At 30.2% G+C, this 23577-nt stretch overlaps 1 protein-coding gene across 1 annotated transcript in view; it reads right to left on the bottom strand.

Annotated features, from left to right (window-relative positions):
- Positions 1-1460: 1460 nt before the first annotated feature.
- The window catches only part of LOC105626959 (caspase-1-like), a 47280-nt gene continuing 25163 nt past the window's right edge, over positions 1461-23577 (bottom strand). The window contains 5 exon segments of the mRNA XM_012208249.1: positions 1461-1502; positions 1504-1614; positions 1616-1866; positions 13940-14069; positions 20751-20926. Coding sequence (XP_012063639.1) covers positions 1461-1502; positions 1504-1614; positions 1616-1866; positions 13940-14069; positions 20751-20926 — 710 coding nt within the window.

Below are 23577 nucleotides of genomic sequence, written 5' to 3'. Positions count from 1 at the left end.
ACGGAGATTTAAAATACTAATTAATTTTTATATAAGAAAAGATATTGGCTAATTATTCGTAAATGAAATTATTTTACTTGTCAATACATTGCGATCGATACGTTGTACGAATTTAAATAGTGAGAAACATTAGTCATTATTATTTTTAACGATTATAACAGCCTTTACAGCGTTATGAAAATTTGCACATAATTAGCATACTAATTAAGTATAATATAGTAAATCTGATTATAATACAATAATTCGGGGCGTACTGCTTAATGCGCTTTAGCGATTTATTTTACTTTGCTGAGTGTTATTAAGTGTATATTCCGTGATATTTCCATAATATTTTATAATTTGTTTAGAAATTAATTTATAAATGCAAACGAAGGAATATGTAAATTTATTTAGATATTTAACTAATTCTGTAATCTACTTTTTTCTCTTTATTGTTTTAATAGCATTATAATATAAATGGGATATTTTAATGATATATATACATATATTTCGCTCGAGTAAAGGATATAAACGAAATTGAATTTTACATATCATGTATAAAATAACCACAATTAAAAGTATTTAATTAAATCTTTAATTATAATATGGATATTTGAAAATATTTATCGCTTTCCATTTAAAAATAATAATAAAAAGAGAGACAATTTTGCTACACGCAAAGGACGATTTTGCTAAAATAACTAGAAATTTAACTAGATATAGATCAGAAAATAATTATATAGAATGATCACGCGTAATGAACAATTAATTTATTTATTATACATCTCAACATATTGGTCGCAATTGACAAGTAAAACAAAAGAAAATTTTATTTACAATTTACCTAATGTTACATAAAAATTAATCAGTATTTTAACTCTTCGTCTGCAATTTAGGTTTTTTAGCGCAAATCAAATTTTATTCTCGAACTCTCTTTTTCTCACTTTTGCTCAAATTTTAATTTTTATTAAATAAACGTTTTAATATTTGGATTAAAAAACTATTTGATAATATAATGAAGAAGTTGAAAATTTATTTCTGAAAGCCTATAACGATAAAGAAATTACAAAAAATTTTGACATTTTAGTTTGTCCTATCTTATGTAATTATTTTAATAGTCTAACAATTATTTTTAGATCTGTATCTAACTAAATTTTTAGAGTGACGCTTGAAATATCATTTTGAAATATTATACTATTTGATTATTCAATTTTCAGATTTTGGTGATCAATTCTATATCAAAGTATCTTTATTAATTTTGTTAAAAATACATACAAATATTTAAATCAAATAGCATGTCAGGCATTATTTTATATTTTAGCAAAACCTTCTTTCTTTGTAGATGTTCTTTCTGTGTAGATATAAACAATCTATTTTTGTTTTTTTTCTTCTTTTTACATATTAAATTCTTAAATTCTTTATGGGACAGCGAAACTCATTAATCGTAACAAATGTGTTCGATGAGTTGCGTCGATCAATAATCACTTTTTGGATGCATCAAAACAATTTGACTGAAATAAAGTCGATTTTGTTGGAGGGTTTTTCAAAAATTCCTTTTCCTCGGGAACATTTTTTTTGCATCTCTTTTATAAACCTTAGTTTTCTTTTCCTTTGATTCATTGTCAATATTGTTCGGTTTGTTTGGTTCGGTGTGTTTGTCATGGAAGTACACAAAGCGGGTCAACATCGAAACAATTGACGGAATTTGCTTTTTCGCGTGAAATTTCTCGTTCTGTGGCACATAGGATTGATACTCGATGGCGACACGACGATTAACGAAGGTCATTATGGTGAGTAGATCGCGGCTACGTCCGTGAAGGTCCAGCTCTTCGCAGAGTGCTTGTATGAACCAGGAGCCGTTGTTTGGATTGCGCCACGAGAAAAAACCTGAAAATCGTAACGCGCGGTTTACTCTTAGACTGTAGTGGATTGATTTGTCTTTCCGATACTTAATGAGATACATTTGGCGCAGCCAAGATACACGTTATCGGCAGCGAGTTCTTATAATTAAGAGAGATTAGTAAGATGGATGCATCAGCGAATGAACTTATGGTAGCAGAGTCTCATAGCATATGAGACACGATATAAATTTAAAAATTCTGGAGATAAGTATAAAACTCTAGAGTTATGTATGTCAAGTATAAACTGTATACGCAAACTGTTAAAGTGTACTTGCCTTTTCTAAAACGTTAAAATATATGCAATGATTTTCTTTCAGATTATTAGAAAAATATGATATTATTTCAACACCACTATAACTTTTCATTCGTAAAGATTAATAAATAAAATCATCGAATAAATAAAATATAATATGTAATATTATACAATATAATATTATACAATATAATAATTCTCTGATGACTTTAATAACTATTTAAATAATTTTTTACAAAAATTAAATAAATACTTTCTGAAGTCTTTGAAAATGTAACAATCTATATGTATAAGTAGATAAGAATAGTATCTTAATAACTCGCTTGCTTTAAAAAGATTTTTGTAATAAAAAATGTATTTATTAAAGCTTACTCACTAAATCTGAATCAGTGAATAGTCACTAATTACCCAGTAGCTTAGGTGATAATCAGTGAAGTTCAACTAAAAAAGAATGTTTGAGCATTATATAATTAAAATACTCACATTTGCACGTTAATTTCAATCTTTCAATATCGTATTCATTGAAAGCACTAAAACAAAATTAGTTAGATCATATAGTAAAAATTAGCTAGGTTAGGGATCTCATATTTAATTTACTGATTACCAGTGGCATACTTGGTATTGATATCAGTGATTATTCACTATAATTCAGATTTAGAGAGTATAGAGTTGTTAAAGATAGCAAAGTTAGACTATTAAATCTATAATGTCAAATTTAACCTAAGTCGCCTTTATATCGTTATTTTATACCAAAGCAATGATTATATTTGACACTATGTCATGTCAATTTGACCTAATTATTGTTTTAATATAAAGTAACGATATATTTAGTAGGAGCAATGGCGACTCATCTTAAATTTGACACTATAAATTTAATAGTATATATAGGTTTACATCGCCAAGTTGATAGATTTGTTACGACTTCGAGATAACCCAATGTTTAATAAAAACTTACAACTTTCTAGGGCAATAAGTTTAAATTAATTTTAACTTTCCGCGCATACACGAGCAACCGCATATTCCTTGCTAATTGTGTTGCGCAGAACAGATATATTTTAACCTGAAATTACAAAGTTCGGTGTTACCTTAGTAGAGCACTTAAACTTCTTAGGAAAGCTGCGTACATTCTACATCTAGATGGCATCGAGTCTTAGACCTAACGGGCTAGAGATTAAGCGAAGTAATGTGAGATTAGAGATAACAATGACATTATATACGCGAAACACGTTTAGAAAGTATTTATTTAATTCTTGTAAAAAATTATTTAAAAAGTTATTAAGGTCATTAGAGAATTATTATATTGTATAATATTACATATTATATTTTATTTATTCGACGATTTTATTTATTAATCTTTATATGAAAAGTTATAGTGGCGTTGAAATAATATCATATTTTGAGACAAGGAATATAATGAAGTAATGAATTATGGCAAATCTTACTTAAGGAAAAGCTGTAGATTAAAAGATTAAAAAAATAGATCTCTGTTTTCTAAAAGTTAAGGAATATCTATAAGTGATATCCATTTCTATTAAAATGTAGATTAATTTTAATTTTAATTTAACTTACTTTTTATCTTTTCCTAAAAATTTATTATTTTATCTTTTTTTAAGAATTAAAAAAACGAAAAGAGTTAAATTGAGATTAAAATCAATCTACATAAATAAAAATAAATTGATTGAAATGGACATACCATAAATGATGTGTAGAATGACAGTGTAGAATCGTTCACAATACAAAAACAATTACAGACAAAATTTCAACACAAATCGTAGTTCAGATGAAATAAACCTGAATCATTGAAGTTAATTCTTGTAAATAGTTTTTGATTTCTTGCTTCCTTAATCTGTTTTTTGTTTGCATGGACTCTTAATAGCATTAATAACTATTAGTTCAAAATTAAATTATTCTCTTTCTCCCTTTCTTTACATTACTGATTGGATTTGCCAGCGATTATTTAATCTGGGATTCGCACGCGTTATAGGTATAGACATCCAAATCTTGCTGTGCTGTTCAATTATTTCGTCCCTTATTTCGCTATTCCATTGATCTTACTCCAATGAGACCTTATCATCATTGGACCTCAAACACGTTGCGATCGATGTGTCCTTTGCAAAGGTACTGAATACTACATTGGTCCAACCACATTTCACCGTTGATTATTCGGTCAAAGACATTTTCAAGTTAGTTACAGAGAAACTATCTATACATTCGTTATAAATCGTTAATAAATCTTAACAATTGGACAGTTACGAGCAACATGAAGCACCGCGATGTAGAATTCGTTACATTTGGAAGGTTGCATTGTAGGATCGAAACGTATTACAGGAAACACGTTGTTAGAATAGGCAAAAACTGCATTTGCATCTACTTACTATTCAAGAATATGTAAGAAAAATCGATTTCTTGATATATTCTGACAACGTGTTCTCTTTAAATGGCGTATACAACGTGCGCTAGATTCTCACCATAGCTGTTTTTATCTAGGAATCTTACATACAGCAATAAAGACAATTCTTCTACAAAAATCTAAATAGCGATTGTTCTTTAAATAATTATATATAAATAATTAAAAATATGAAAATCTTTTATTATTATCTACAGATGACAAATCATTTTTTATTAACTTTTTTTATTTAATTTTAGATGGATTTTTTTATTTATAAATTTAATTATAAATTTCATTCTAGAAACATTTTTATATTATATATTAAAAAATTATTGAGAAAGATCTTTATTAAACTTTTGTATCAAGGCTAGGATTGAATTTCTTTATTGTTAGTTGGCAAAATTGTTTAACACGATAATCTGTCTGGAATAATTTGTAATTTAAATTGATTAAATTACAATTAATTAGTTTCGGAGAATATTCGAGCGCCATATGCGTTAAGCGCCAACAATAACACATGTGACGCGAATCACGTGTCGCGAACATCTTAGCGTTAAACGGATATACCACATGCTCGATGATGTATTAACCATATATTCATTTCCATAGCGAAGTGTTAAATGCACGTTTACTATCACCATCGGTATGTTAACTACGCGCTTATCTCCTACATGGCATATTAATGATGCCTTTAGCATCGAGCCAGGTGTCCGCGAATTCAGCACCACCCACATTATTAACAATACGTCCACTTCCTGCTACATAGAGATGACACACATACACGCACACGTATTAACAAGTAATCTTCTTTGGGTACTAATAGCGTGACCACAGCGTGCTACGTTTATTATACGGTACATCTAGAGTCTAGAGTTACCAGTACTCTTTTAAGGTTATAAAATTTCTGGTTACTAATTAAAATTTTATGCTTACTAGAGTATTATCTTTTAAAATTCACCCTGAAAATATGGTAATGTGATAAAATATAATATTTTAAAGATTTTTACCATGTATTTTAATAAAATTAATCAAATTTATTTTATACTTTATTGTAGTTTTATTTACGAATGAGAGGGAAATTTACATAAAATTCTCCAAAATACAATGTTGTCCCAGAATTATCATATTTTTAGGGTTAACTCTAAGAAAAAATTCTCTCCGTGTATAAAATTGTGTTATAATAAAAAATAAAAATAATAAAAATTGTCAATAAAGTTATGTTGTAAAAATTTTATTTTATTAAATACCTATATATAATGCGTAAAAAATTATCCTCATTTCGACCCTGCATTATTATTCCTTTTTTAAAAAGTGCACATATGCACTCTTTTCTTATGATAAGGTAAGATCAGATAAGGTAACTCTATAGGTGCAACTATTATTTATTCAGATAAGGTAACTCTATAGGTACAACTATTATTTATTCGCTGATATTTTACCTCGCGAGAAATCCGACATTCTCTCAGATTGGTTTGAAAAATTCATTTATTCGTTTGCTGCGATTATTGTCAGAATTTCTCCAAATATATTGAAATAAATCCACTATGTAATCAGTGGATGCACGTTCGTAATAATCATTAATAATCATTGCGAAATGCGTAAATACGTTGGGATATTATTGGGGTTTTACCCGCGTCTCATTTTAATGAACTCACATTCAATTCACGGATATTAACTTGAATTTGATTTCGACTGCAAGCACACTATTACAGCAGGTGCAAAAAAAATGTTTACAGTTTGAAGAACAACATGAATTATCATCATCTGCTGAATACACATATCTTCTGTTTCTATTATCAACAAATTCTGTTTATCGGGCTTGGTTAATACGACGGACGAGACGTATCCGCAAACATTCATTCTCTAAAGAGAATATACTCGCATTACATAATTCTGTTTATCCTCCTTAATCGACATGCAAGGTAATATGAGTAAAGTTGCGAGTAGTCAAGTAAATTTTGCGGTATTTCTATACAAGCTGCTCGCGGCTATACAAAATCTGTTTTTAAAATGGATGATATTAATGCATAATTATTAATTTTTGAATATTTTTATTATAAATTCAGTAAGAAGATAATTTTCTCTAAAATCCATTTGAGCGTATACTATATTTATGCACACATATGTATAATAGCATCATATCTGGAAGAGAAGCTTTTATTCAGGAATTTAATTGTAATTCACACCACGTGCAAATGTCATTTTCATAAACGAGATACGAGCGCTTTGGTACCAAAGTGCTAATTTCAGTGGACACAATTTGTGATTATCTCGCTGACAATCGACGGGTATTTTTCATTAATCCAATCCCGCAGAATTGACATCGCACGGTGCGTTGCTGTTATGTGAAATTCTCGCACGGCTGCCAATGCATTTGTTGGTTTGCCGAGTTTCGATGTATCTTTTTTTTCCCTAGTTTCCTCGTTTTTTTTTTCGAATTGTCACGCTACAGCTCGCATTCGTAATAAATCACCAGAACTGCGATCGTAACAAAGTTCGCGCTATTCGGTTCCGAATTTAGGCGAATCTCAGTCAAGAGTTTGCAATATTTCTTTCGGAACCTTCTGTGATATTCTCACGCATATTGTTAGTGTATTTCCGTTAGATTTGTGAAGTTTGAGTTACTGCACAGTTCCTTCCGGAATTGTGCTTAAGGCGTTATCTTCTACTTGGCCAATAGTACAAATAAAAATATAAAAGGAAGCTCTTTTTAGCGTACAAAGAAATGTTTGTAATAAAAAAGAAACGAGGCATTGAAATCTAGATTGGGTCGTGATATATTATATATACGATCTTCTATAAAATATATGTTACAAAGAATACAAAATTATTTATTATTGTACTAACAAGGTGTTTAATACGTTTATAATTTTGATTTACTATCACATTTTTTATAATTTATGTACATAATTAAATGCAATTTTGTGTGTTGTTATATAACATCAATCATTTATATTGTGTAAATAATTACACTTGCATATCGAGATAATTATATCGATCGTATATTACATGTATAATGTAATATAAGTTCTATATATTCGAATAACACAATTTATAATTATAAAATTAATAGATGTGATAACTGTAGATTTATTACTTATTTTAAAATTATTTTAGAATAATTATAAATTTTATCATTAAGAAAAGTGCTGTGGTGTTATATTTTTAATTTATTATTATAATTATCCTCTATCTGGTTTATTGTATTCTACTAACAATAATATTCTACAATACACAACAATAAGTATTATCTTCTTAATATCATTTTTTTCGTAATAAATAATTTTGTATTTACGAGAAAGGAAAATAATTAATTTCCGATTGTTTTCTGTTCAAAGTCTGCAATTCACGCTTTATCTAACGTACTTATTTGTAGGAACAAATAAGTTGGCGAAAATATTTTAAATATGATGAAAATACTTTAAATTATAGTACCAGGATTGTTAGCAGTCAGAGAAAATCGGCAAAAGTTAGAGAATTAAATAATGGCTGTAAGAAAATCCAGGAAAACCAGGAAGAGTCAAGAAATGTAGGAATTCATTAATCTAAATAAAATTAAATTATTACAACACTATTTCTAAATTTAAACTTTACTTCTTCTTAAAAAATTATTAAATTGATTTTTTCACATTATTTAAAAGAATTGTGATTTTTCAATTTTACTGGAACTTGCTTTGCGTGGAAAGTCGGATGCCCTTTAGCAGGGGGAAGGTGGGATGGAATTCGTTTCGCATAGAAAGTCGTGCCCCTTTAAGCAGAGGGAAACTCGCTTCGCGTGGAAAGCCGTGCGCCTCATAAGCAGGAAAAAGAGATGGAGTGGATCTCGTTTCGCGTGAAAAGTCTGATGCTCTCAGACAGATCGAGTATTGTATAAAGCGAAGTATTGTATAAAGTCGAAATAAGACGTTATTACTTAAAATAACAACAATATCGATTCAAAGCTAATAAGAGTCAGCGCGGAAGGAGATGCGGAACCTAAAGTGGAATGATGACTTAATTCCAATATCTTGTAGTAAGAGTCCGGTTAAGATATTCAATTTTATTAGTTATTATTTAAACTTTTTTTAATAACTTTTTAACGATTAACGGCTGTCACCTAAAATCTGTTGGAGGTCATTCAGGATTATGATCTTGACAGCATATGTCAAGGTAAAGATCATCAGCGATTGCTCCTCCTTTCTCTCCTTTTCTGCAGTTTTATCTTTATTTTTATTTAGTACTCCTTTCAGATTTTATTTAAGAAAAATTTTACTTTATTAGTCAAAAAATATACTATATTTTTATGATTTTTATTGATGTGTTACATATCCAGTCATATTAATTACATATTTTATTTGATTTGAGAATTGGCTAAGAGACTTAAAACAGATACTCCGACTTTTATCTGCTAGCTAATGGGTATGAGAAAAATATAAAATCGAAAGAAAGAACAATGTTTCTACATCGATCGATATAAAAAAAAATGAAAGAGAAACGAAAAAATGTATCACGATGTGAAACTTGGCTACGAACGACCAAGAACGCTTCAAAATAGTCGTTTGAACAAGCTTGGATGAGATCCAACTTCAGTTACAAAACTTCCTGCTCTAAAAAAAGTTAATATTTATTTCGTATCGATATCTTAGAAATTATAGAAGATTATTACTTACATCTCGATGCACTCTCGTTTTTTACAATAATAAACCGATACATTGTTTTATACATGCGAAATATTTTTAAAAATATTTTTTCCATTTTTATATCGAGGGCTATAAATACGTGATAAATATGTTTGCGGCGTATTTATGGATTATTTGGATTCATTGTGAATGTAATATCTTTTATATAGATAGTTTTTTGTGATGACAATTTTTGCTGGGAAATTATTTTAAATATGCTCAGAATTTGTTTTACACATTTGTTTTACATAGATTTACTTATTTTTTGTGTTCAATTTATAGATCTTTTTACAACTTTGAATAAAAATTGCCAAACAATAAACTAAAAAGAAAAATCATTACTTTGTTTGATTATATTTTACTATATATATATATAAAACATGTAATAACTCAGAACTTTATTCAATTAAAATTTACAATTTATTTTAATAATTGTAAATTCTTTAATTTAAATGATGAAGATTTACAACTATTTATCGAAGTCTAGATTTAGTTATCGAATAAAGGCTTTGGAACGACGTCCTTCCGACAGAAGGAAATTCTCGGGTAACGAGAGAACGTTAAACGTTCCAATGTATTTGTATACTGTTAGTGTATGATATATATCGAGCTATTGTAATCGTATTTAGGTTGAATCCTAGAAGCAGTTCGATTCGAGACAGTGTACGAGCGCATGTATCGATTTATCAGTTGACTGATTGACGTTCTCGCTAGATAGTTGTTGTACTCTGTTGGTATACACCACTGTCAACACAAATTCTCGCACTCCATTAGCAACAGCAAGTCAAATGTTTGTACACGAGCGGAAACCGCGGGAAAATATACGCGTCGTATTATACGGGCGTTGTCGCCGATGTTCGTACAACGAATTCGCTTTTAGACACCTCTCTTTAACAAGCGATTTCCAGCTGAATTAAACACGAACATACGCGTTGCAATCCCCGAAAACGATTATATTATTGAGATTTTACTGAGATTTGTGTAAGCTCTTCTTGATGAAGAATATACGGATAGAACGAGTTTGCTGAAATTTAGGCAGATACAGATTTAAAAATAACAAAATCTGATCCTTTTTTTTTACGAATGTAAATAATAATTTCCGACATCATTTTTCCTGCTGAACATAAATCCGTTAACAAAATTTGGTTAGCATGTTACAATTTTGAAAAAAATAACGTAAAAAAATACGATTTTATAGAGAGTCTTTACTGGCATCGATACTAATTTTTTTAATTTCATTCATGCGAACGTATCAATTTTTAGTTTTAAAATGCATTTTCAGTTTTAATATGATTTTCCGTTTTCGAAATACTATCAATTTAAAAATAATGATTTTTTTATGTAATATAATACATACATTATTTTTCAAATTAATATATTTAAAAAATGAAAAATTATGTCGAAATGAAATGTATTTTAAAATATTTTAAAGCTAAAAGTTAATACTTTTATCTAAAGTTAATAAAATTAAAAAAAATTTAATACTGTTGCTATAGTGTTATGTAGATCTTAAAAAAAAATCGTCATATTTTTTTTTCTCTGAGGCTTTTTTTTCAAAATTGTGGCATATTTTATCAAATATTCAATTCAGCAGGCAAAAATACGCCGAAAATAATTATTTATATTTGTGTTGCAAAACAGTGTTGGAAAGTATATTTCAAAATAATTTTTCATCAAAATAATTATGTAGGAAACTGAAGCATAATAAGCAATGCCATAAAAAGTTTTAATATTCTACCTACTAGTGAGCGTTCTACATAATTATTTTTATAATTCAACAAAATTATTTTCACATCTGTATCTAGCTAAATTTATAAATATTTCAGTAAAACCATTATTCTTTCCGGACTCTTGAGAATTTATATCAAGAAATTCTGGTTATATTAAATTATACATGCAAGAAATTATAAATATAGCGAGGCAATCAAAACACACAATGATTGGTATAATAATTGGAAATTTCAAAGAGCAGCTGGATCATATTGAAAGCATTGAGTTGCAAATAATATTGGTTTACATTCATTAACGAGTTTCGGTTGGCATGGAAGCAGAGGAGCGTTAGGAGTCGAGATGTAATCGAGGAATTGGCGTAGATTATACATCACACTGTCGTACCATTCGCGAAGCCTGCATTATTTAGAATAAGCAGCTTATGATGCTATAGAATCTCGGACGTATGCCAAAAGAAGAAGCTTAATTCGTATTCTATATCCGTATATTGTTTAATGTAATTGAGTATCTCGTTAATTCTTGATATCTTCCGCTCGGCGAAATACGAAAATTGACACTGAAACGCGTTTCAATACAATTATCGTTGGAAATTTGAGCACAGGAAGGCGTCGCAACAAACACCAAGCGCAATAAGAAATACAAATGAGAATGCTAGAGATTAATAAATACACGTGCAGAAAATGCAAACGCGTCGATTTAAGGGTTCTTTTAGAGAATGAAAGCAATTTTTTTTAGACCAAACTTTGATACTTTTGTAACTTGTTTTATATTTGATTAATAACGTTGAGTATAGACTTCGTGCAATTAAATTCTATAAATTGAAGTTTTTTATTTTTCTCAGAAACATGATACTTCCTAATTGAACTCATTGATTCTCCATCGAAAAATACTGTTCTCTCTGTTCGCTTTCATGTCCAACTTTACAAACTCGAACAATTTCATCTTATGAGTTCGACAAGTGTAATTTATCTTTGTAAATATTTTCAATATATTTGCGTTACACGTACTAATGATGGTTGCCTAAGGCTTGAAATTTGAGTAAACATCCTCATTAGCGAATATCATATATGAGGTCATTCATTATTTGCCTTTACTCAAGCGGTAAGCATCATTATTTTTTCAACCGCTCTTTATTATCCAGATTTATATCGTGCTATATACATGCTGCACATATAATCCATACTTCCATATTTTTTTCTAACTATAATATATAACATGTATCTAATGATAAAAAATTATTAGGTATCTTTTGGTTGATTAACTTGTTATCAACAGAATAATTAATCATAATTTATGTGCATTTATTTAGCAGAGAAAAAAAATACAAATTTATAATTTATATAATTAATTTTTCTGCAATATCACATTGTGAACATAAAAAATTGTTTCAAACATATACTAATTATATTAATATATTTTTTTGATCTAATTTTTTGTTGTGTTGTTTGTCTATTGTTTATTTTTTCTTATTCTGGAGCAAGCTCTATTAATCTCCGCTACTCTGATATATCTACAGGCTATTCTTGATAAATAGCTTGTTCAACTTGCATCTCAATATAAATCACGATAATCTCATTTGCGTAATTATAATTCCTTATCATCAAAGTTTCAAACAGATATCAGGAAACGCTTACTTCAGTAAATCGAATGGGAAACATGTTGGAAAATATATTCCATAACTGGATTATCCGCACGCGACATTCCTATAACTCTTCGTCACACCGTTTTGAAGTACCACCTTGTTCAGATTCCCTGTATTATCTTGGGATAGACTATTTTGAAATAGAGTTTACGTGTGCATTTATGCACGGTAGCAGCTACTTGTGGTATCTGTTTCGTATAAAGTAACTCAGAATTATCATCTGTTCCCTCTTTCAAATTTCTACATTTATGATTTGTGAAACAAATGAAACGAAACTAATATTAATTGTTAAAAGAAATGAGACAAAGATGAGATAAAGATATGTGTATAGAAAAAGTAGGATATTTAAAATATCTCTTGTAAATTATGAAAAAAAATTGGATAACATAATTCACTTATCGTAATCAAAACTAATATTAATTGTTAAAAAAAAATAAGACAAAGATGTATAAATTGTTGATTAGAAAGAGTAGTAAGATACTTAAAATATATCTCATAACTTATGAAAAGAAATTAGATAACATAATTCTTTGTTCACTTATTGTAGCTATAATATAGAAGCAAACGAGCAAGAACTTACAACTTGGATAAAATTAAATTTTTTTAATCTAGTAATTACGCATTAAGAAATATGCACTCACAATTGGTTTATTGAATGCAATTTACCTTCTAAATCTTAATCTTTTTCTTACATTTATACATATGCATTATATGATAGTTTAAAATATACCGGGTGTCCGACGAGACTCTAGCAATAATTCATCGAAAGGTATATAAGACTAAACTGAATCAAAAAGTTTTCTATCATTTTGCAATTTTCGCAGTAGTTAATTAAAAATTGCCGAATATTGGTCTTCAATAATTTTTTACTCAAATACTATCAACTTTACAGAAAAACTGCAACAGACCAAAATCATTTATTTTCTTCTTATAAAACTCTAAAAATTTTTTCAGATTTTTTTTATCAACTTTTAAATTACATTTTTTTATTTTTACCATGAGAAAATACAGTATTAAAAACTTCTAAAAAAATTCTCCGAATTTTATGAGAAGAAAACTAATAATTTTTGTCTTTTGCTGTTTTTCTGTAAAGTTAATAGTATTTGAGTAAAAAATTATTGAAAAAAACCAATATTCAGTGATGATTTTTAATAATTAATATCTTGTTAATTATTGCGAAAATTGCAAAATAGTAGAGAACTTTTCGACTCAGTTTAGTTCCATCTACCTTCCTGTAAATTATTGCTAGAGTCTTGCACACTCTGTATACTCTCTTGCATACTTCTAATTTTTTAATATTTATCATTCTTTGCCGGCATTTACAAATAATAGAAAAGTAAATAAAAATTCTGTAGTCCCTATATTTACATATACATCTATACATACCGTCGTAAGTAGAGTACGCGACCAAGATATCTGCATAGGCGGGTATACTGTATTTGAGTGTATCACTCTTTATACTATCTGTCTTATGAAAAACCGTCACTCCATTGTCCAATTGCATCCCGCGACATGCCTGCGGAAAAGAAAAATGTGCATGTGAGCGACGATACTAGATTTTCTCGGCATCTAAAAGATGCATGAACCCGCGATAGGAAGATTTCTTCCGTGCAAAAACGTCCAGCGAATTGTTTAAAACGCTTTAACGTGACATCATAATCCGCGCGATTCGTGAGATTATTAAAACGCTCACGAAACGAGAGATGTACAATATCTACGTGCACGGCTGCATCACCGTGTAATACAGATCCGAATTCTGGTTACGTTAATGCAATTTTTTATAATGTCATTTTTATTTATGCCGTTGTAATATATATACATATATGTAAACACACGTACATATAATATATAAAAATATATATAAAATGTAATAATTTGTATTTATATCTCTCGTGCATTCTAGATTTTTGTTGTGTTTAACACATAAAAATCGATTTGCCGTGTGAGCTGTTATCGGCTATTCAATTACATAAACATGAAACTACATAACATGAAAAAGAGTTGCAGTGGCGCAGATATTATAAAACACGATAAAACATTTAGCTCTCCAATATTTAATCCATAGTCGTAATATTATCAACAAAAATATCGAAACAACCTACTGTTATAATATCAACTTTAATATTTTCCTTTCGACTTTTGAATTTAACTCATATTATTTTTAATTACATATACCAGCTAGTAATAGCACTTAATTCTTCTTTTGATAATCTGTTTTTTAAATACGGAATAAGTGTTGTTTATGGAAATTATTAAACAATAATAATTGATACATATATTCTTTCTGTTATTTTAATCATACTTGTCATTAAATAAATTTCAACGGCTTCAGAAAAATTGATAAACAGCAGTTTTTTAATTTAGTAACTTTATTTCTTCTGATAAAAATTGTACATCTTACAGTAAGAACGGCACAATGTACCGTTTGATATATTAAAGAGCTAAATGTTCAATGGCCGGCAGCCAAGTGCTGCAATTGCTTTTCTTTGGAAAGGTAAACTCGTAATAGAATGTACGAGACAATTACACGCAGATCTATCGATGTTTACAGCGTCGTTAACGAAAGACGAGCAGCTTGAACGGAAGCGCAGCAAGAAATATGGAAGCTACTTACTTGAGGCTACCGCGGTTGCACACAGCTTTCAAGTGTACAGAAAATAGCATTAGTTTCGATAGATAAACGCGATTAGAATTTGTGCGTCTGTGCAATTTACATTGCTCGAAAATTCCAATAATCTCATTGTATATAATTTCTATACTATACTCTCTCCATATCATGTTGTTAAAATTTCAAATTAGTATCGTTCGAATCATCGATTAGGTAATTCGCAATTAATTAGCCGCGTTTACATAGACATGATTTAGGTATATGTTTACATTGAGAGGACAGGTGGATTTGCTTTCGAAATAATTGATATTTTGGTTGGATCTTTTGGTATAAATCTAAGATTATAATTGAGTCCTGCGAACTACTAGGATTCTCGAATGCACACGCGAGAGTTCTCGAATGCACACATTCGAGACACGAAATCAAATTATTAATCATTTCGATCGTTACGAGCGCTAACTTTATCGCGCTCATTTATCCTCGTCGCGCTTTATCTTTGGGATCATCGATCCTCTAACTCTATTTGGGACGGAAGCAGTAATTTCGAAAGATATCCGGCAAGTTGGCCTTCCGATCCTTTTTCTTTCATAGCAAACTAAATTACAATCATTGTCGGAATAGTTGTTCTTGATTGATCGTTCCTCTTCGCGACTAATATATTAATCAACGATTTTTAACGATCAAAAGCTATATAAGTTAGTCGATTATTATATATTAACTGTGCTAATTAATTATTATTGTTAATTAATTGCTTTATTTTAATATTTTGAGTTTTAAAATTAAATTATTTTAATTTTATTTTATTTCAATTTAAATATCGAAGTTAGGAATGATTTCTCACTTCTCTCTACCATATTAAATATCTCATAATATATTTCTATCGCGTTCGTACTTTTCAAAATAAGTAAAAATGAAATCATTCTATTCGTGTAATTCTAATATTAATATAATTGTGTAATATAATTAATAATTGTAAACGTAATCAGCAATATATCGTTTGGTGGTTATTAGTATGGGAGTAGTATGAGCATACGTGCTCTAGTTTCCAACGTACTATCGACAAGGATGGATTCGAGTATATTGCGAATTTAGAATCCCCGTCTGAGATATTTGGATCAAGCTTTGGAAAGGACTGGATAGATATCAGTCGCTAAGTTGGCTTTAGATACTGGTTAAGTATGTAACCTTGGATACCGACGGTTATGCCGCCTTCTTACTCTCCTCGGATGTGGCCGTGGGCGGAGTGAGACTGGTTCTGTTGAATATTGATATTGCGTTCCTCTATGAACGCGCCAATCAGGTCCCGTCTGAGTACTGCGGGTACAGAAGCGTCGCGGGGACCTTGAAGGTGTCAGGAGGACTGGTACTTCGATTGCGTATGTATTAACGATACGAGTCGGTGCAGCCTCGGTTTGTTTGGAGTCAGTAAGAGTATTAGTCGTGTCCACCTAGGAGAAGATGGCAGGATGCGATGTAGTTTCCACTGCATATCTTCTGATGCTGCTTTTCCGGATGTGGAAACTGCTACATCGTCGATTTTTCTATAATTTCTTATATATTTTTCTTCATGGAAATCGAAATTTATTGTAATAATAACGGTATACTTAAGGAAAAATTAGTACATTGAAATAATGAATAAAATCCTCATTGATATTATTATGAATTTGCTGTGTTATCATGTTTGTTACAAAACTGAAAATCAAGGAAATGTCAGGAAAATTGAAAACGCGCGGTCATAGAAATTAAGAAAAAATCAAGGAATTTTGCAAAATTTTCTACAAAATTGAACTTCTTAGAATAAACTTTAAATAAAGTTTAATATACATATATCACATCTACATAGTTTGGAAATACTATCAACTTAATTAAACGTAACAGTATTAGTAACATTAATAGTACATTGTACTATATTAAATTGCATCCTCAACAAAATATTTGATTGGCTTCCAAATTGGGATAGAAACACATAATTACTGGAACCATCAGAGAATATTATGAAATTTTTCTAGAAATCAGGAAAAAGTTATGGAATTTTAAGATGAGGAATTTGTGATAATAACGAATTCAGAGAGTTGTTGATTTAACTCTAAATTAGTTTCTAATGCCCCGTTTCCACTAATGTAGATTAATAATAACTTTAATTTCGATTCAACTTACTCTTCATCTTTTTCTAATTTTTGCTAGAAAAGGACGAAGAGTAAGTTGAACCGAGATTAAAGTTAATCTATTATATTGATGGAAATAAATGATTGAAGGATAACTCTCAGCGATTTTGTGATGATGTAAACAAGAACTTTATTTTAATAACTAATTTTTCCTTGAGTGTAATATCATTAGTTATATGTATATGTATAAAGAAACGGTCTATAATCGAGCAGAACAAAATTATTAACAATTTTTATAACTTTATTATACGAAGAACATATACAATTAATGTACGTTTCGTACGTCACAGGTCATTTTAATATTTGCGTTCAACCGAACCAAACGTTTTATTGTAATGATCTCCTGTTTTATATATAATGCGTTCTGACTTTAATTTCAATTAATTTTCTGACACTGAAAATTGACAAACATTATCTAAAAAAATGTCATCTTTCTACACTCACATTAAAAAGCAGGATTTCAGGAAGGTTGAAGAATAAACTGCTTCTTAGTATGTTTATAATCATTTGAAATGTTTTCTTGCGAAAACTAATCAATTATTATAAATATAATGTTATTTATTTGATATTCGATCAATTTAAATCAGTGTAATAATTGTTGAAAAAGGACCTGTGAGTTCCAAAACGTATATTAATTCTATATTCTTCGTATAATAAAGTGATGAAATATCGTATAATAAAGTGATGAAATAATAACTTTGTTCTGCTCGATTATAAATCATTTCTTTATATATTTGTTTTATATTGCTATTATAGATCATTTCTTTATAAATTTGCTTTATATATTTGTAAAAAACGAGGAATTAGAATATCATTATTATAATATCTTTTAGTTTTCTTGAAGAAAAATACATTTAAAAAATATAGAAATGAGACGATCCTCAATACAAACGATCGCGAAAGAAGTTGTGTCCTCCTTTGTATTTTATATTTCGCATAATACTTACTTATTTTTTTCCATGTAACTTGAATATATACGCGCATACAAATGTCACGTGCGAGTATAAGAATGATAATAACGTGCTTGAAGAAGAATGCGTGTTTCCACATTTTTGCCCTATTTAAAATATTTAAGTATTCGGCCGACTCAACATATGCACATCGAGCGACATGGAAAGCGAGCATGACGGAAATACTCGTGGATAAAAAAAATACGCGGAGAAAAACAAAAGGAGAAAAAAATAACAAATGTATAGAATATTGCGCGACACGAATAGCTTCGCTCGGTACTTTTTAATTCGGCCAGTGGCGAAATCCCCGAAACGATGCACGCGCTCGCATTACTTTCGGAATTATGCAAATAACAGTTTTTGCCGTTGTTCTCTTTCTCGGGTAAGGATGGACGGGGAGTAATCTTAATTACTGCAGCGTTTCTAGCGCGCGAACAGTTTCCATTACATCGCAGAATGCACATATTTCATTGACTGTGCCCGCTAAAAACCCGACGGTGCACTAATGTGCGCGAGCCCGCAAATCCCTCGGAGATCGTCGTGAGGCAGATAAATGGGGAGTGTCTCTAAATGGAAAACGATCTCGGTAGGATTATGCTCGGAGAAAGAATTAGATCTAGTGTGGCATTGTTGTCTGAATTACAACGCGGCTGCGTCAACCTGATCGTTTTTGAAACGCGGACCATCGCATCGTCGCAATTATACGTCATTTCTATCGCAGCGCGAAAGAAATGCGGGTATCCTATTTACAGTTGATTTCCTCTTTCTGTAATTCGCGGAACGGCCATTCATTTCTGTATCATCAGTTTTGACGCCATCTATTCCCATCCATTAGATCGTAAGTAATTACAGAAATTTAGAAGAAAACTTTGCCTCTGCAGTTTTAATGAAAATATGCGAATAATGGACACCAACGGTTATATTTAATATTATAACTTGTTTCTTGAAGAAATGGAGAGAAACGTAAAATTATCAAAATATCTCTCCCGTTGTTTTAATAGTGAATCAAATCAAAAGTTAAATAAAGTCAAATATAATTAGTTTCAAATATTATTATAATTAAAATATGCATACACATAATTTAAAGTTTATTTTCAATAAACTATAAAATATAATAAATTTTATTATTGTGTGTGTGTGTGTGTGTGTGTGTGTGTGTGTGTGTGTGTGTGTGTGTGTGTATATAAATGATGACAGTTCTCGGATATTCTATATATCAATTTTTGTAAAATCATGTCACAGTTTTTTTTCTCTTTTCCGATCAGGATGCCAACGTGAATATCGCTTTTACTGTTACGTTACGTTACAAGCATGCAGGATATACAATCGCATTTAACTAAATTTATATCTGCCGCACAAGGATATTGCATATCGAAACCAACCGAAAAATGTTATAATCTTTTTTTTCCGCTCTCTCTCGTTTCGTTCGTCTCTCTAACGTTATCTCTTATTAAAGTACGGGCGGATTTTCGCAAATGCGGACAATGTTAAAATCATAGAAATAGTTCCACGAAATAGCGTTCTTCATCATTGTCCCAAATAAATTATCTAAAGATAATTTAATTTTTAGAGAGCGGAAAGTTCCATTTTTTTTACTCTTACAGCTTTTTCTTCACTAAGATTTGTTACAATTTATTATTTTATTGTATTTCTTACTTCAAAATATGACAGTTTTTTAGCGTTATTATAATGATAGCAAAAAGATCAGAATAATATCACAAAAGAAGTCATGACGTTCGAATGTCCGCTTTGTCACAGGTATGATATTGCTATGACATCATTATGCAGCTGTGATAAAAGTTAAACCTCACTGTGACATTGCTATGGTGTATAACTATATATAGATAATAATATAATGTCACTGTGTTCTTTTATTATAATAATCTCATAGTGTTATCACAATTTATCCATGACTAAGTCTATTGTGACATAAATGTAACATTTTTTGCTGCGAGGAGGGGGGGGGGGGGTACTTTTCCGCCCTATAAAATTAAATGTGTATCATATTTTGATTCACGCACGAAAACATTCAAACAATCGCAATATATTTATAAATTTAAATAATATAAATAAAATTATAATGAAAGTATTTGTTAGAAAAAAGATCTGGATATCTTTGTGAGTCATCTGGTCAAAGACTACAGAAAAGAAAAGATATACAAGAACAAAAACCTGTACCTATCGGAAAACTCAATTAACTTCAACAGCAAGCCATACGATATCTTATATTAACTCATAAATCACTTCACATGATCCGTATAAATCTCTTGCGAATTACTCAGCATGTAACACCGCTTAGACGGTTCACTTGGGATGATCCATCACTTGGGCGATCGTTCGGAGTGAACGAAAGTGGAAAGTGGCTTCGTTTCTTTATGCGTGGAATCGCTCATTGTTCGTCGAACACACGGATAGCGTACGTATAACTCACGCGATTCTTGTACATACTACGAATATCTATCAGATATGCTTACCTGAATGAAGAATAGTTTTGGTTTCCCGGCTAAGCTGAGGCATTGATCGCCCGTGAAGGGATTCCATAACGCATCGACTGGATATATGCTGTCGGCCGAATGTAATAGACCCGATTCGCCGTGTGACATTGCGACCACGATCAGGCAGTCGGCATCCGTGTGGTCTTCCGCAGCGGCTTTAATGAAAGGATTAATTAATTCCTCGCGGTAGCCGCTAATAGTCGTCGGACGCGGCCTGGCCTAATAGTCTGTGCACAAACAAACTGCTCCGAGGTGAGATTGTGCAGATACCGTTCGCTGTATAATGTGAATTTCCTCCGGCGGGTCGAAACGGCTGTACGTGCCAGCTTTCGAGTTTGCGCGTCGCGGTATTAAGGAATTAAATGAAGTTTCCTCGAAGTAAAATTGTGCGAAGTAATTTATTATTAAGGCACTCTAAACAAGTTGTTACCGTGGATCATAGACATTTAAGAATTACACATCCTTTTACAACGAACATTAAAAGGTAAATAAAGGTTTTTTGAATTGTCACATAAAAAAAATAGAGAATATTAAAACAAAATATTTTATGCAAATATCGTGTTGTTATAAGTAAAATGCTTCCGTCTAACTTTTGTTAAAAATAGATAAAAAAAAAATAAAAATAAAAATCGTCTCAGCAATCATAAAACAAATTGCTCTTATGGAATAGAATAGATCATACGATCCGTTACTTTTTTAGAAAATAATCGATTTTCCATCCGGTTAAATTTGCTCTATGTTTTTGAATGCGTTTAACATATTTTTGTGTAGAATATTAATTGCAAATATGTGCATAAATGTTTACTTTATAAACTCGCAGTTTTTGTCGCCTTATATATCACCTACGTGAAATAGAAATGTTTATTACGCAAAATTACCTTCATAATCTTCATGAGATTTTAATGAAACGATAAAATATTAAATTCTTTTCAGAACAAAAATAGCTGTTTATTAAATGAAAATGGATTATCGTAAAGTGGTTTTCAAAGGATTGATTAATTCTGCAACTCTAGATTCTCAAGAGACTGTTTTTCACAATATATTACGTTCACGGATAGCAGATTGGATATAACATTGTGATTGTTATTTTATCACAGCGAAATAATAGTAAAACGTGTAAAAAGAAACGATTTTTTGTTCCTTTTTACGTGTTGTCGGGAGAGGGGGGGAAGGGGGAAATCTATATACAACAATAACGAATTTGGTGGATACGCATAAAAAGTTCTTTTCCTGTATGTACCGTTACTACATTATTCTCTTCTCTCGAACGTAATATTTAGATATTGCTAGATTTTATTATTTCTATATCTTTTCCGTTTATTCAATTTTGTTTGTTATTGCGACGATTTTTTTTTCGTATAGTTATCCGTTTTATTTTTGATCGTGGTAGGATTCTTTTAACGGTGCGCTTTACTTTTTTTTTCTTGTTATAATCAAATCTTATTTATGATTTTGTGCATTATACCTCCAAATGTTATAGTGGAATTATAAGTATGCGAATTTGCCTATTAAAATAGAATTTTATGATTTAAACAGAGTTGTGCATTAAAAGGAAGTACAACGTTTAGTATTTATGTTTCTTTCTGTGATTCATTACTACATTTTTATATAAAACAAATGTTTCGAATATAAAAACTATAAAATATGTTTAGCATTGTTTTATTTACAAAAAAAATTTATCCATGGGAACTTAATTTCTTTCTTAATTTTTCTGAAAATCTAAGAATTTGCCAAAGAAAATCCAAGAGTGTACTCTATTTCCGCCTTTTTTTTCTTTTTATTACCCTTTCCTCTTCTCACAAAGCTTGTAAATATTATTTGCTTTTCTTCTGCCGTTGAAATTATTGGACATTTTGTTAATAATTCTTTTCTCAACTTTAATGCAAAATTTGCTCTTATTTTTTTAAATAAAGGCAAAAAATTTCCGATGCATCGCGTGGGGTCTTATCTTATTTCTTCACAAGAAGCATTGATCTTTTCGAGCCAAAACATTATGACCAACAAGGGTCGATAATCCAATTAAATTCCGCATTGCCTCGGTCCGGCAATCCTGCGGCACTAATGTAATTAAGGAGTTGGATATAAAAATTGCATAAAGAGGGCATGGGACGGTAGCTGAAAAATCGACGCGCGGCTTATTCAGCTTGCAAGTTATGCATGATGTGCGGACGGGAAAATGTTTCGCAAAAAACTTTTGCGTATTACGTGAGCGACGTTGCTGTTCGCGCTCTGTTTCCTCAGAGGGACGCGTTTCCCTCTGAGTTTACCGTGAACCGTAATGGAAATTTACTTTGACTTCTTTCGATCTCGTTTGATAAAAAGAAAAGAATCTTACATCACGTGAAAAAAATCATTATATCGTCTTGCACGTACTTGCACGTGTAATGATCATGATAATTACTATTGATTTAATGTTGCTAGATATTAAATGAAAATAATCAAATAAAATACCCTTTATAGTAGGTAATTATCTGATATTATCTCTCGTTGTAATATTGTTTTCCTTATGTTCATTACCCTTTAGCTTTTGTTATTTATTTTCACTTGAATAAAGGAGAAGTTTACTATAGAACTACAAAGTTTACTTATATATATCTATTATATATATCTATATATACAATATATTATTATCAGGTATAGCTTCGAATCTGCTGTTTAGCTGTTGCCCCGCCCATTGCGTGCAACTGATCTGATGTATTGTAATTTTCTGATGTATTAATTTCACTGTGTTATCTGCACTCATAAAGTTATTATAAATATATATGTATATATATATATATATATATATATATATATTATATATATA

This window comes from Atta cephalotes (assembly GCF_000143395.1).
Source record: "Atta cephalotes unplaced genomic scaffold scaffold00007, whole genome shotgun sequence".
NCBI classification, from domain to species: domain Eukaryota; kingdom Metazoa; phylum Arthropoda; class Insecta; order Hymenoptera; family Formicidae; genus Atta; species Atta cephalotes.
Note: the sequence above shows the minus strand (reverse complement) of the source record. Positions and strands in the feature narration are given on the sequence as shown.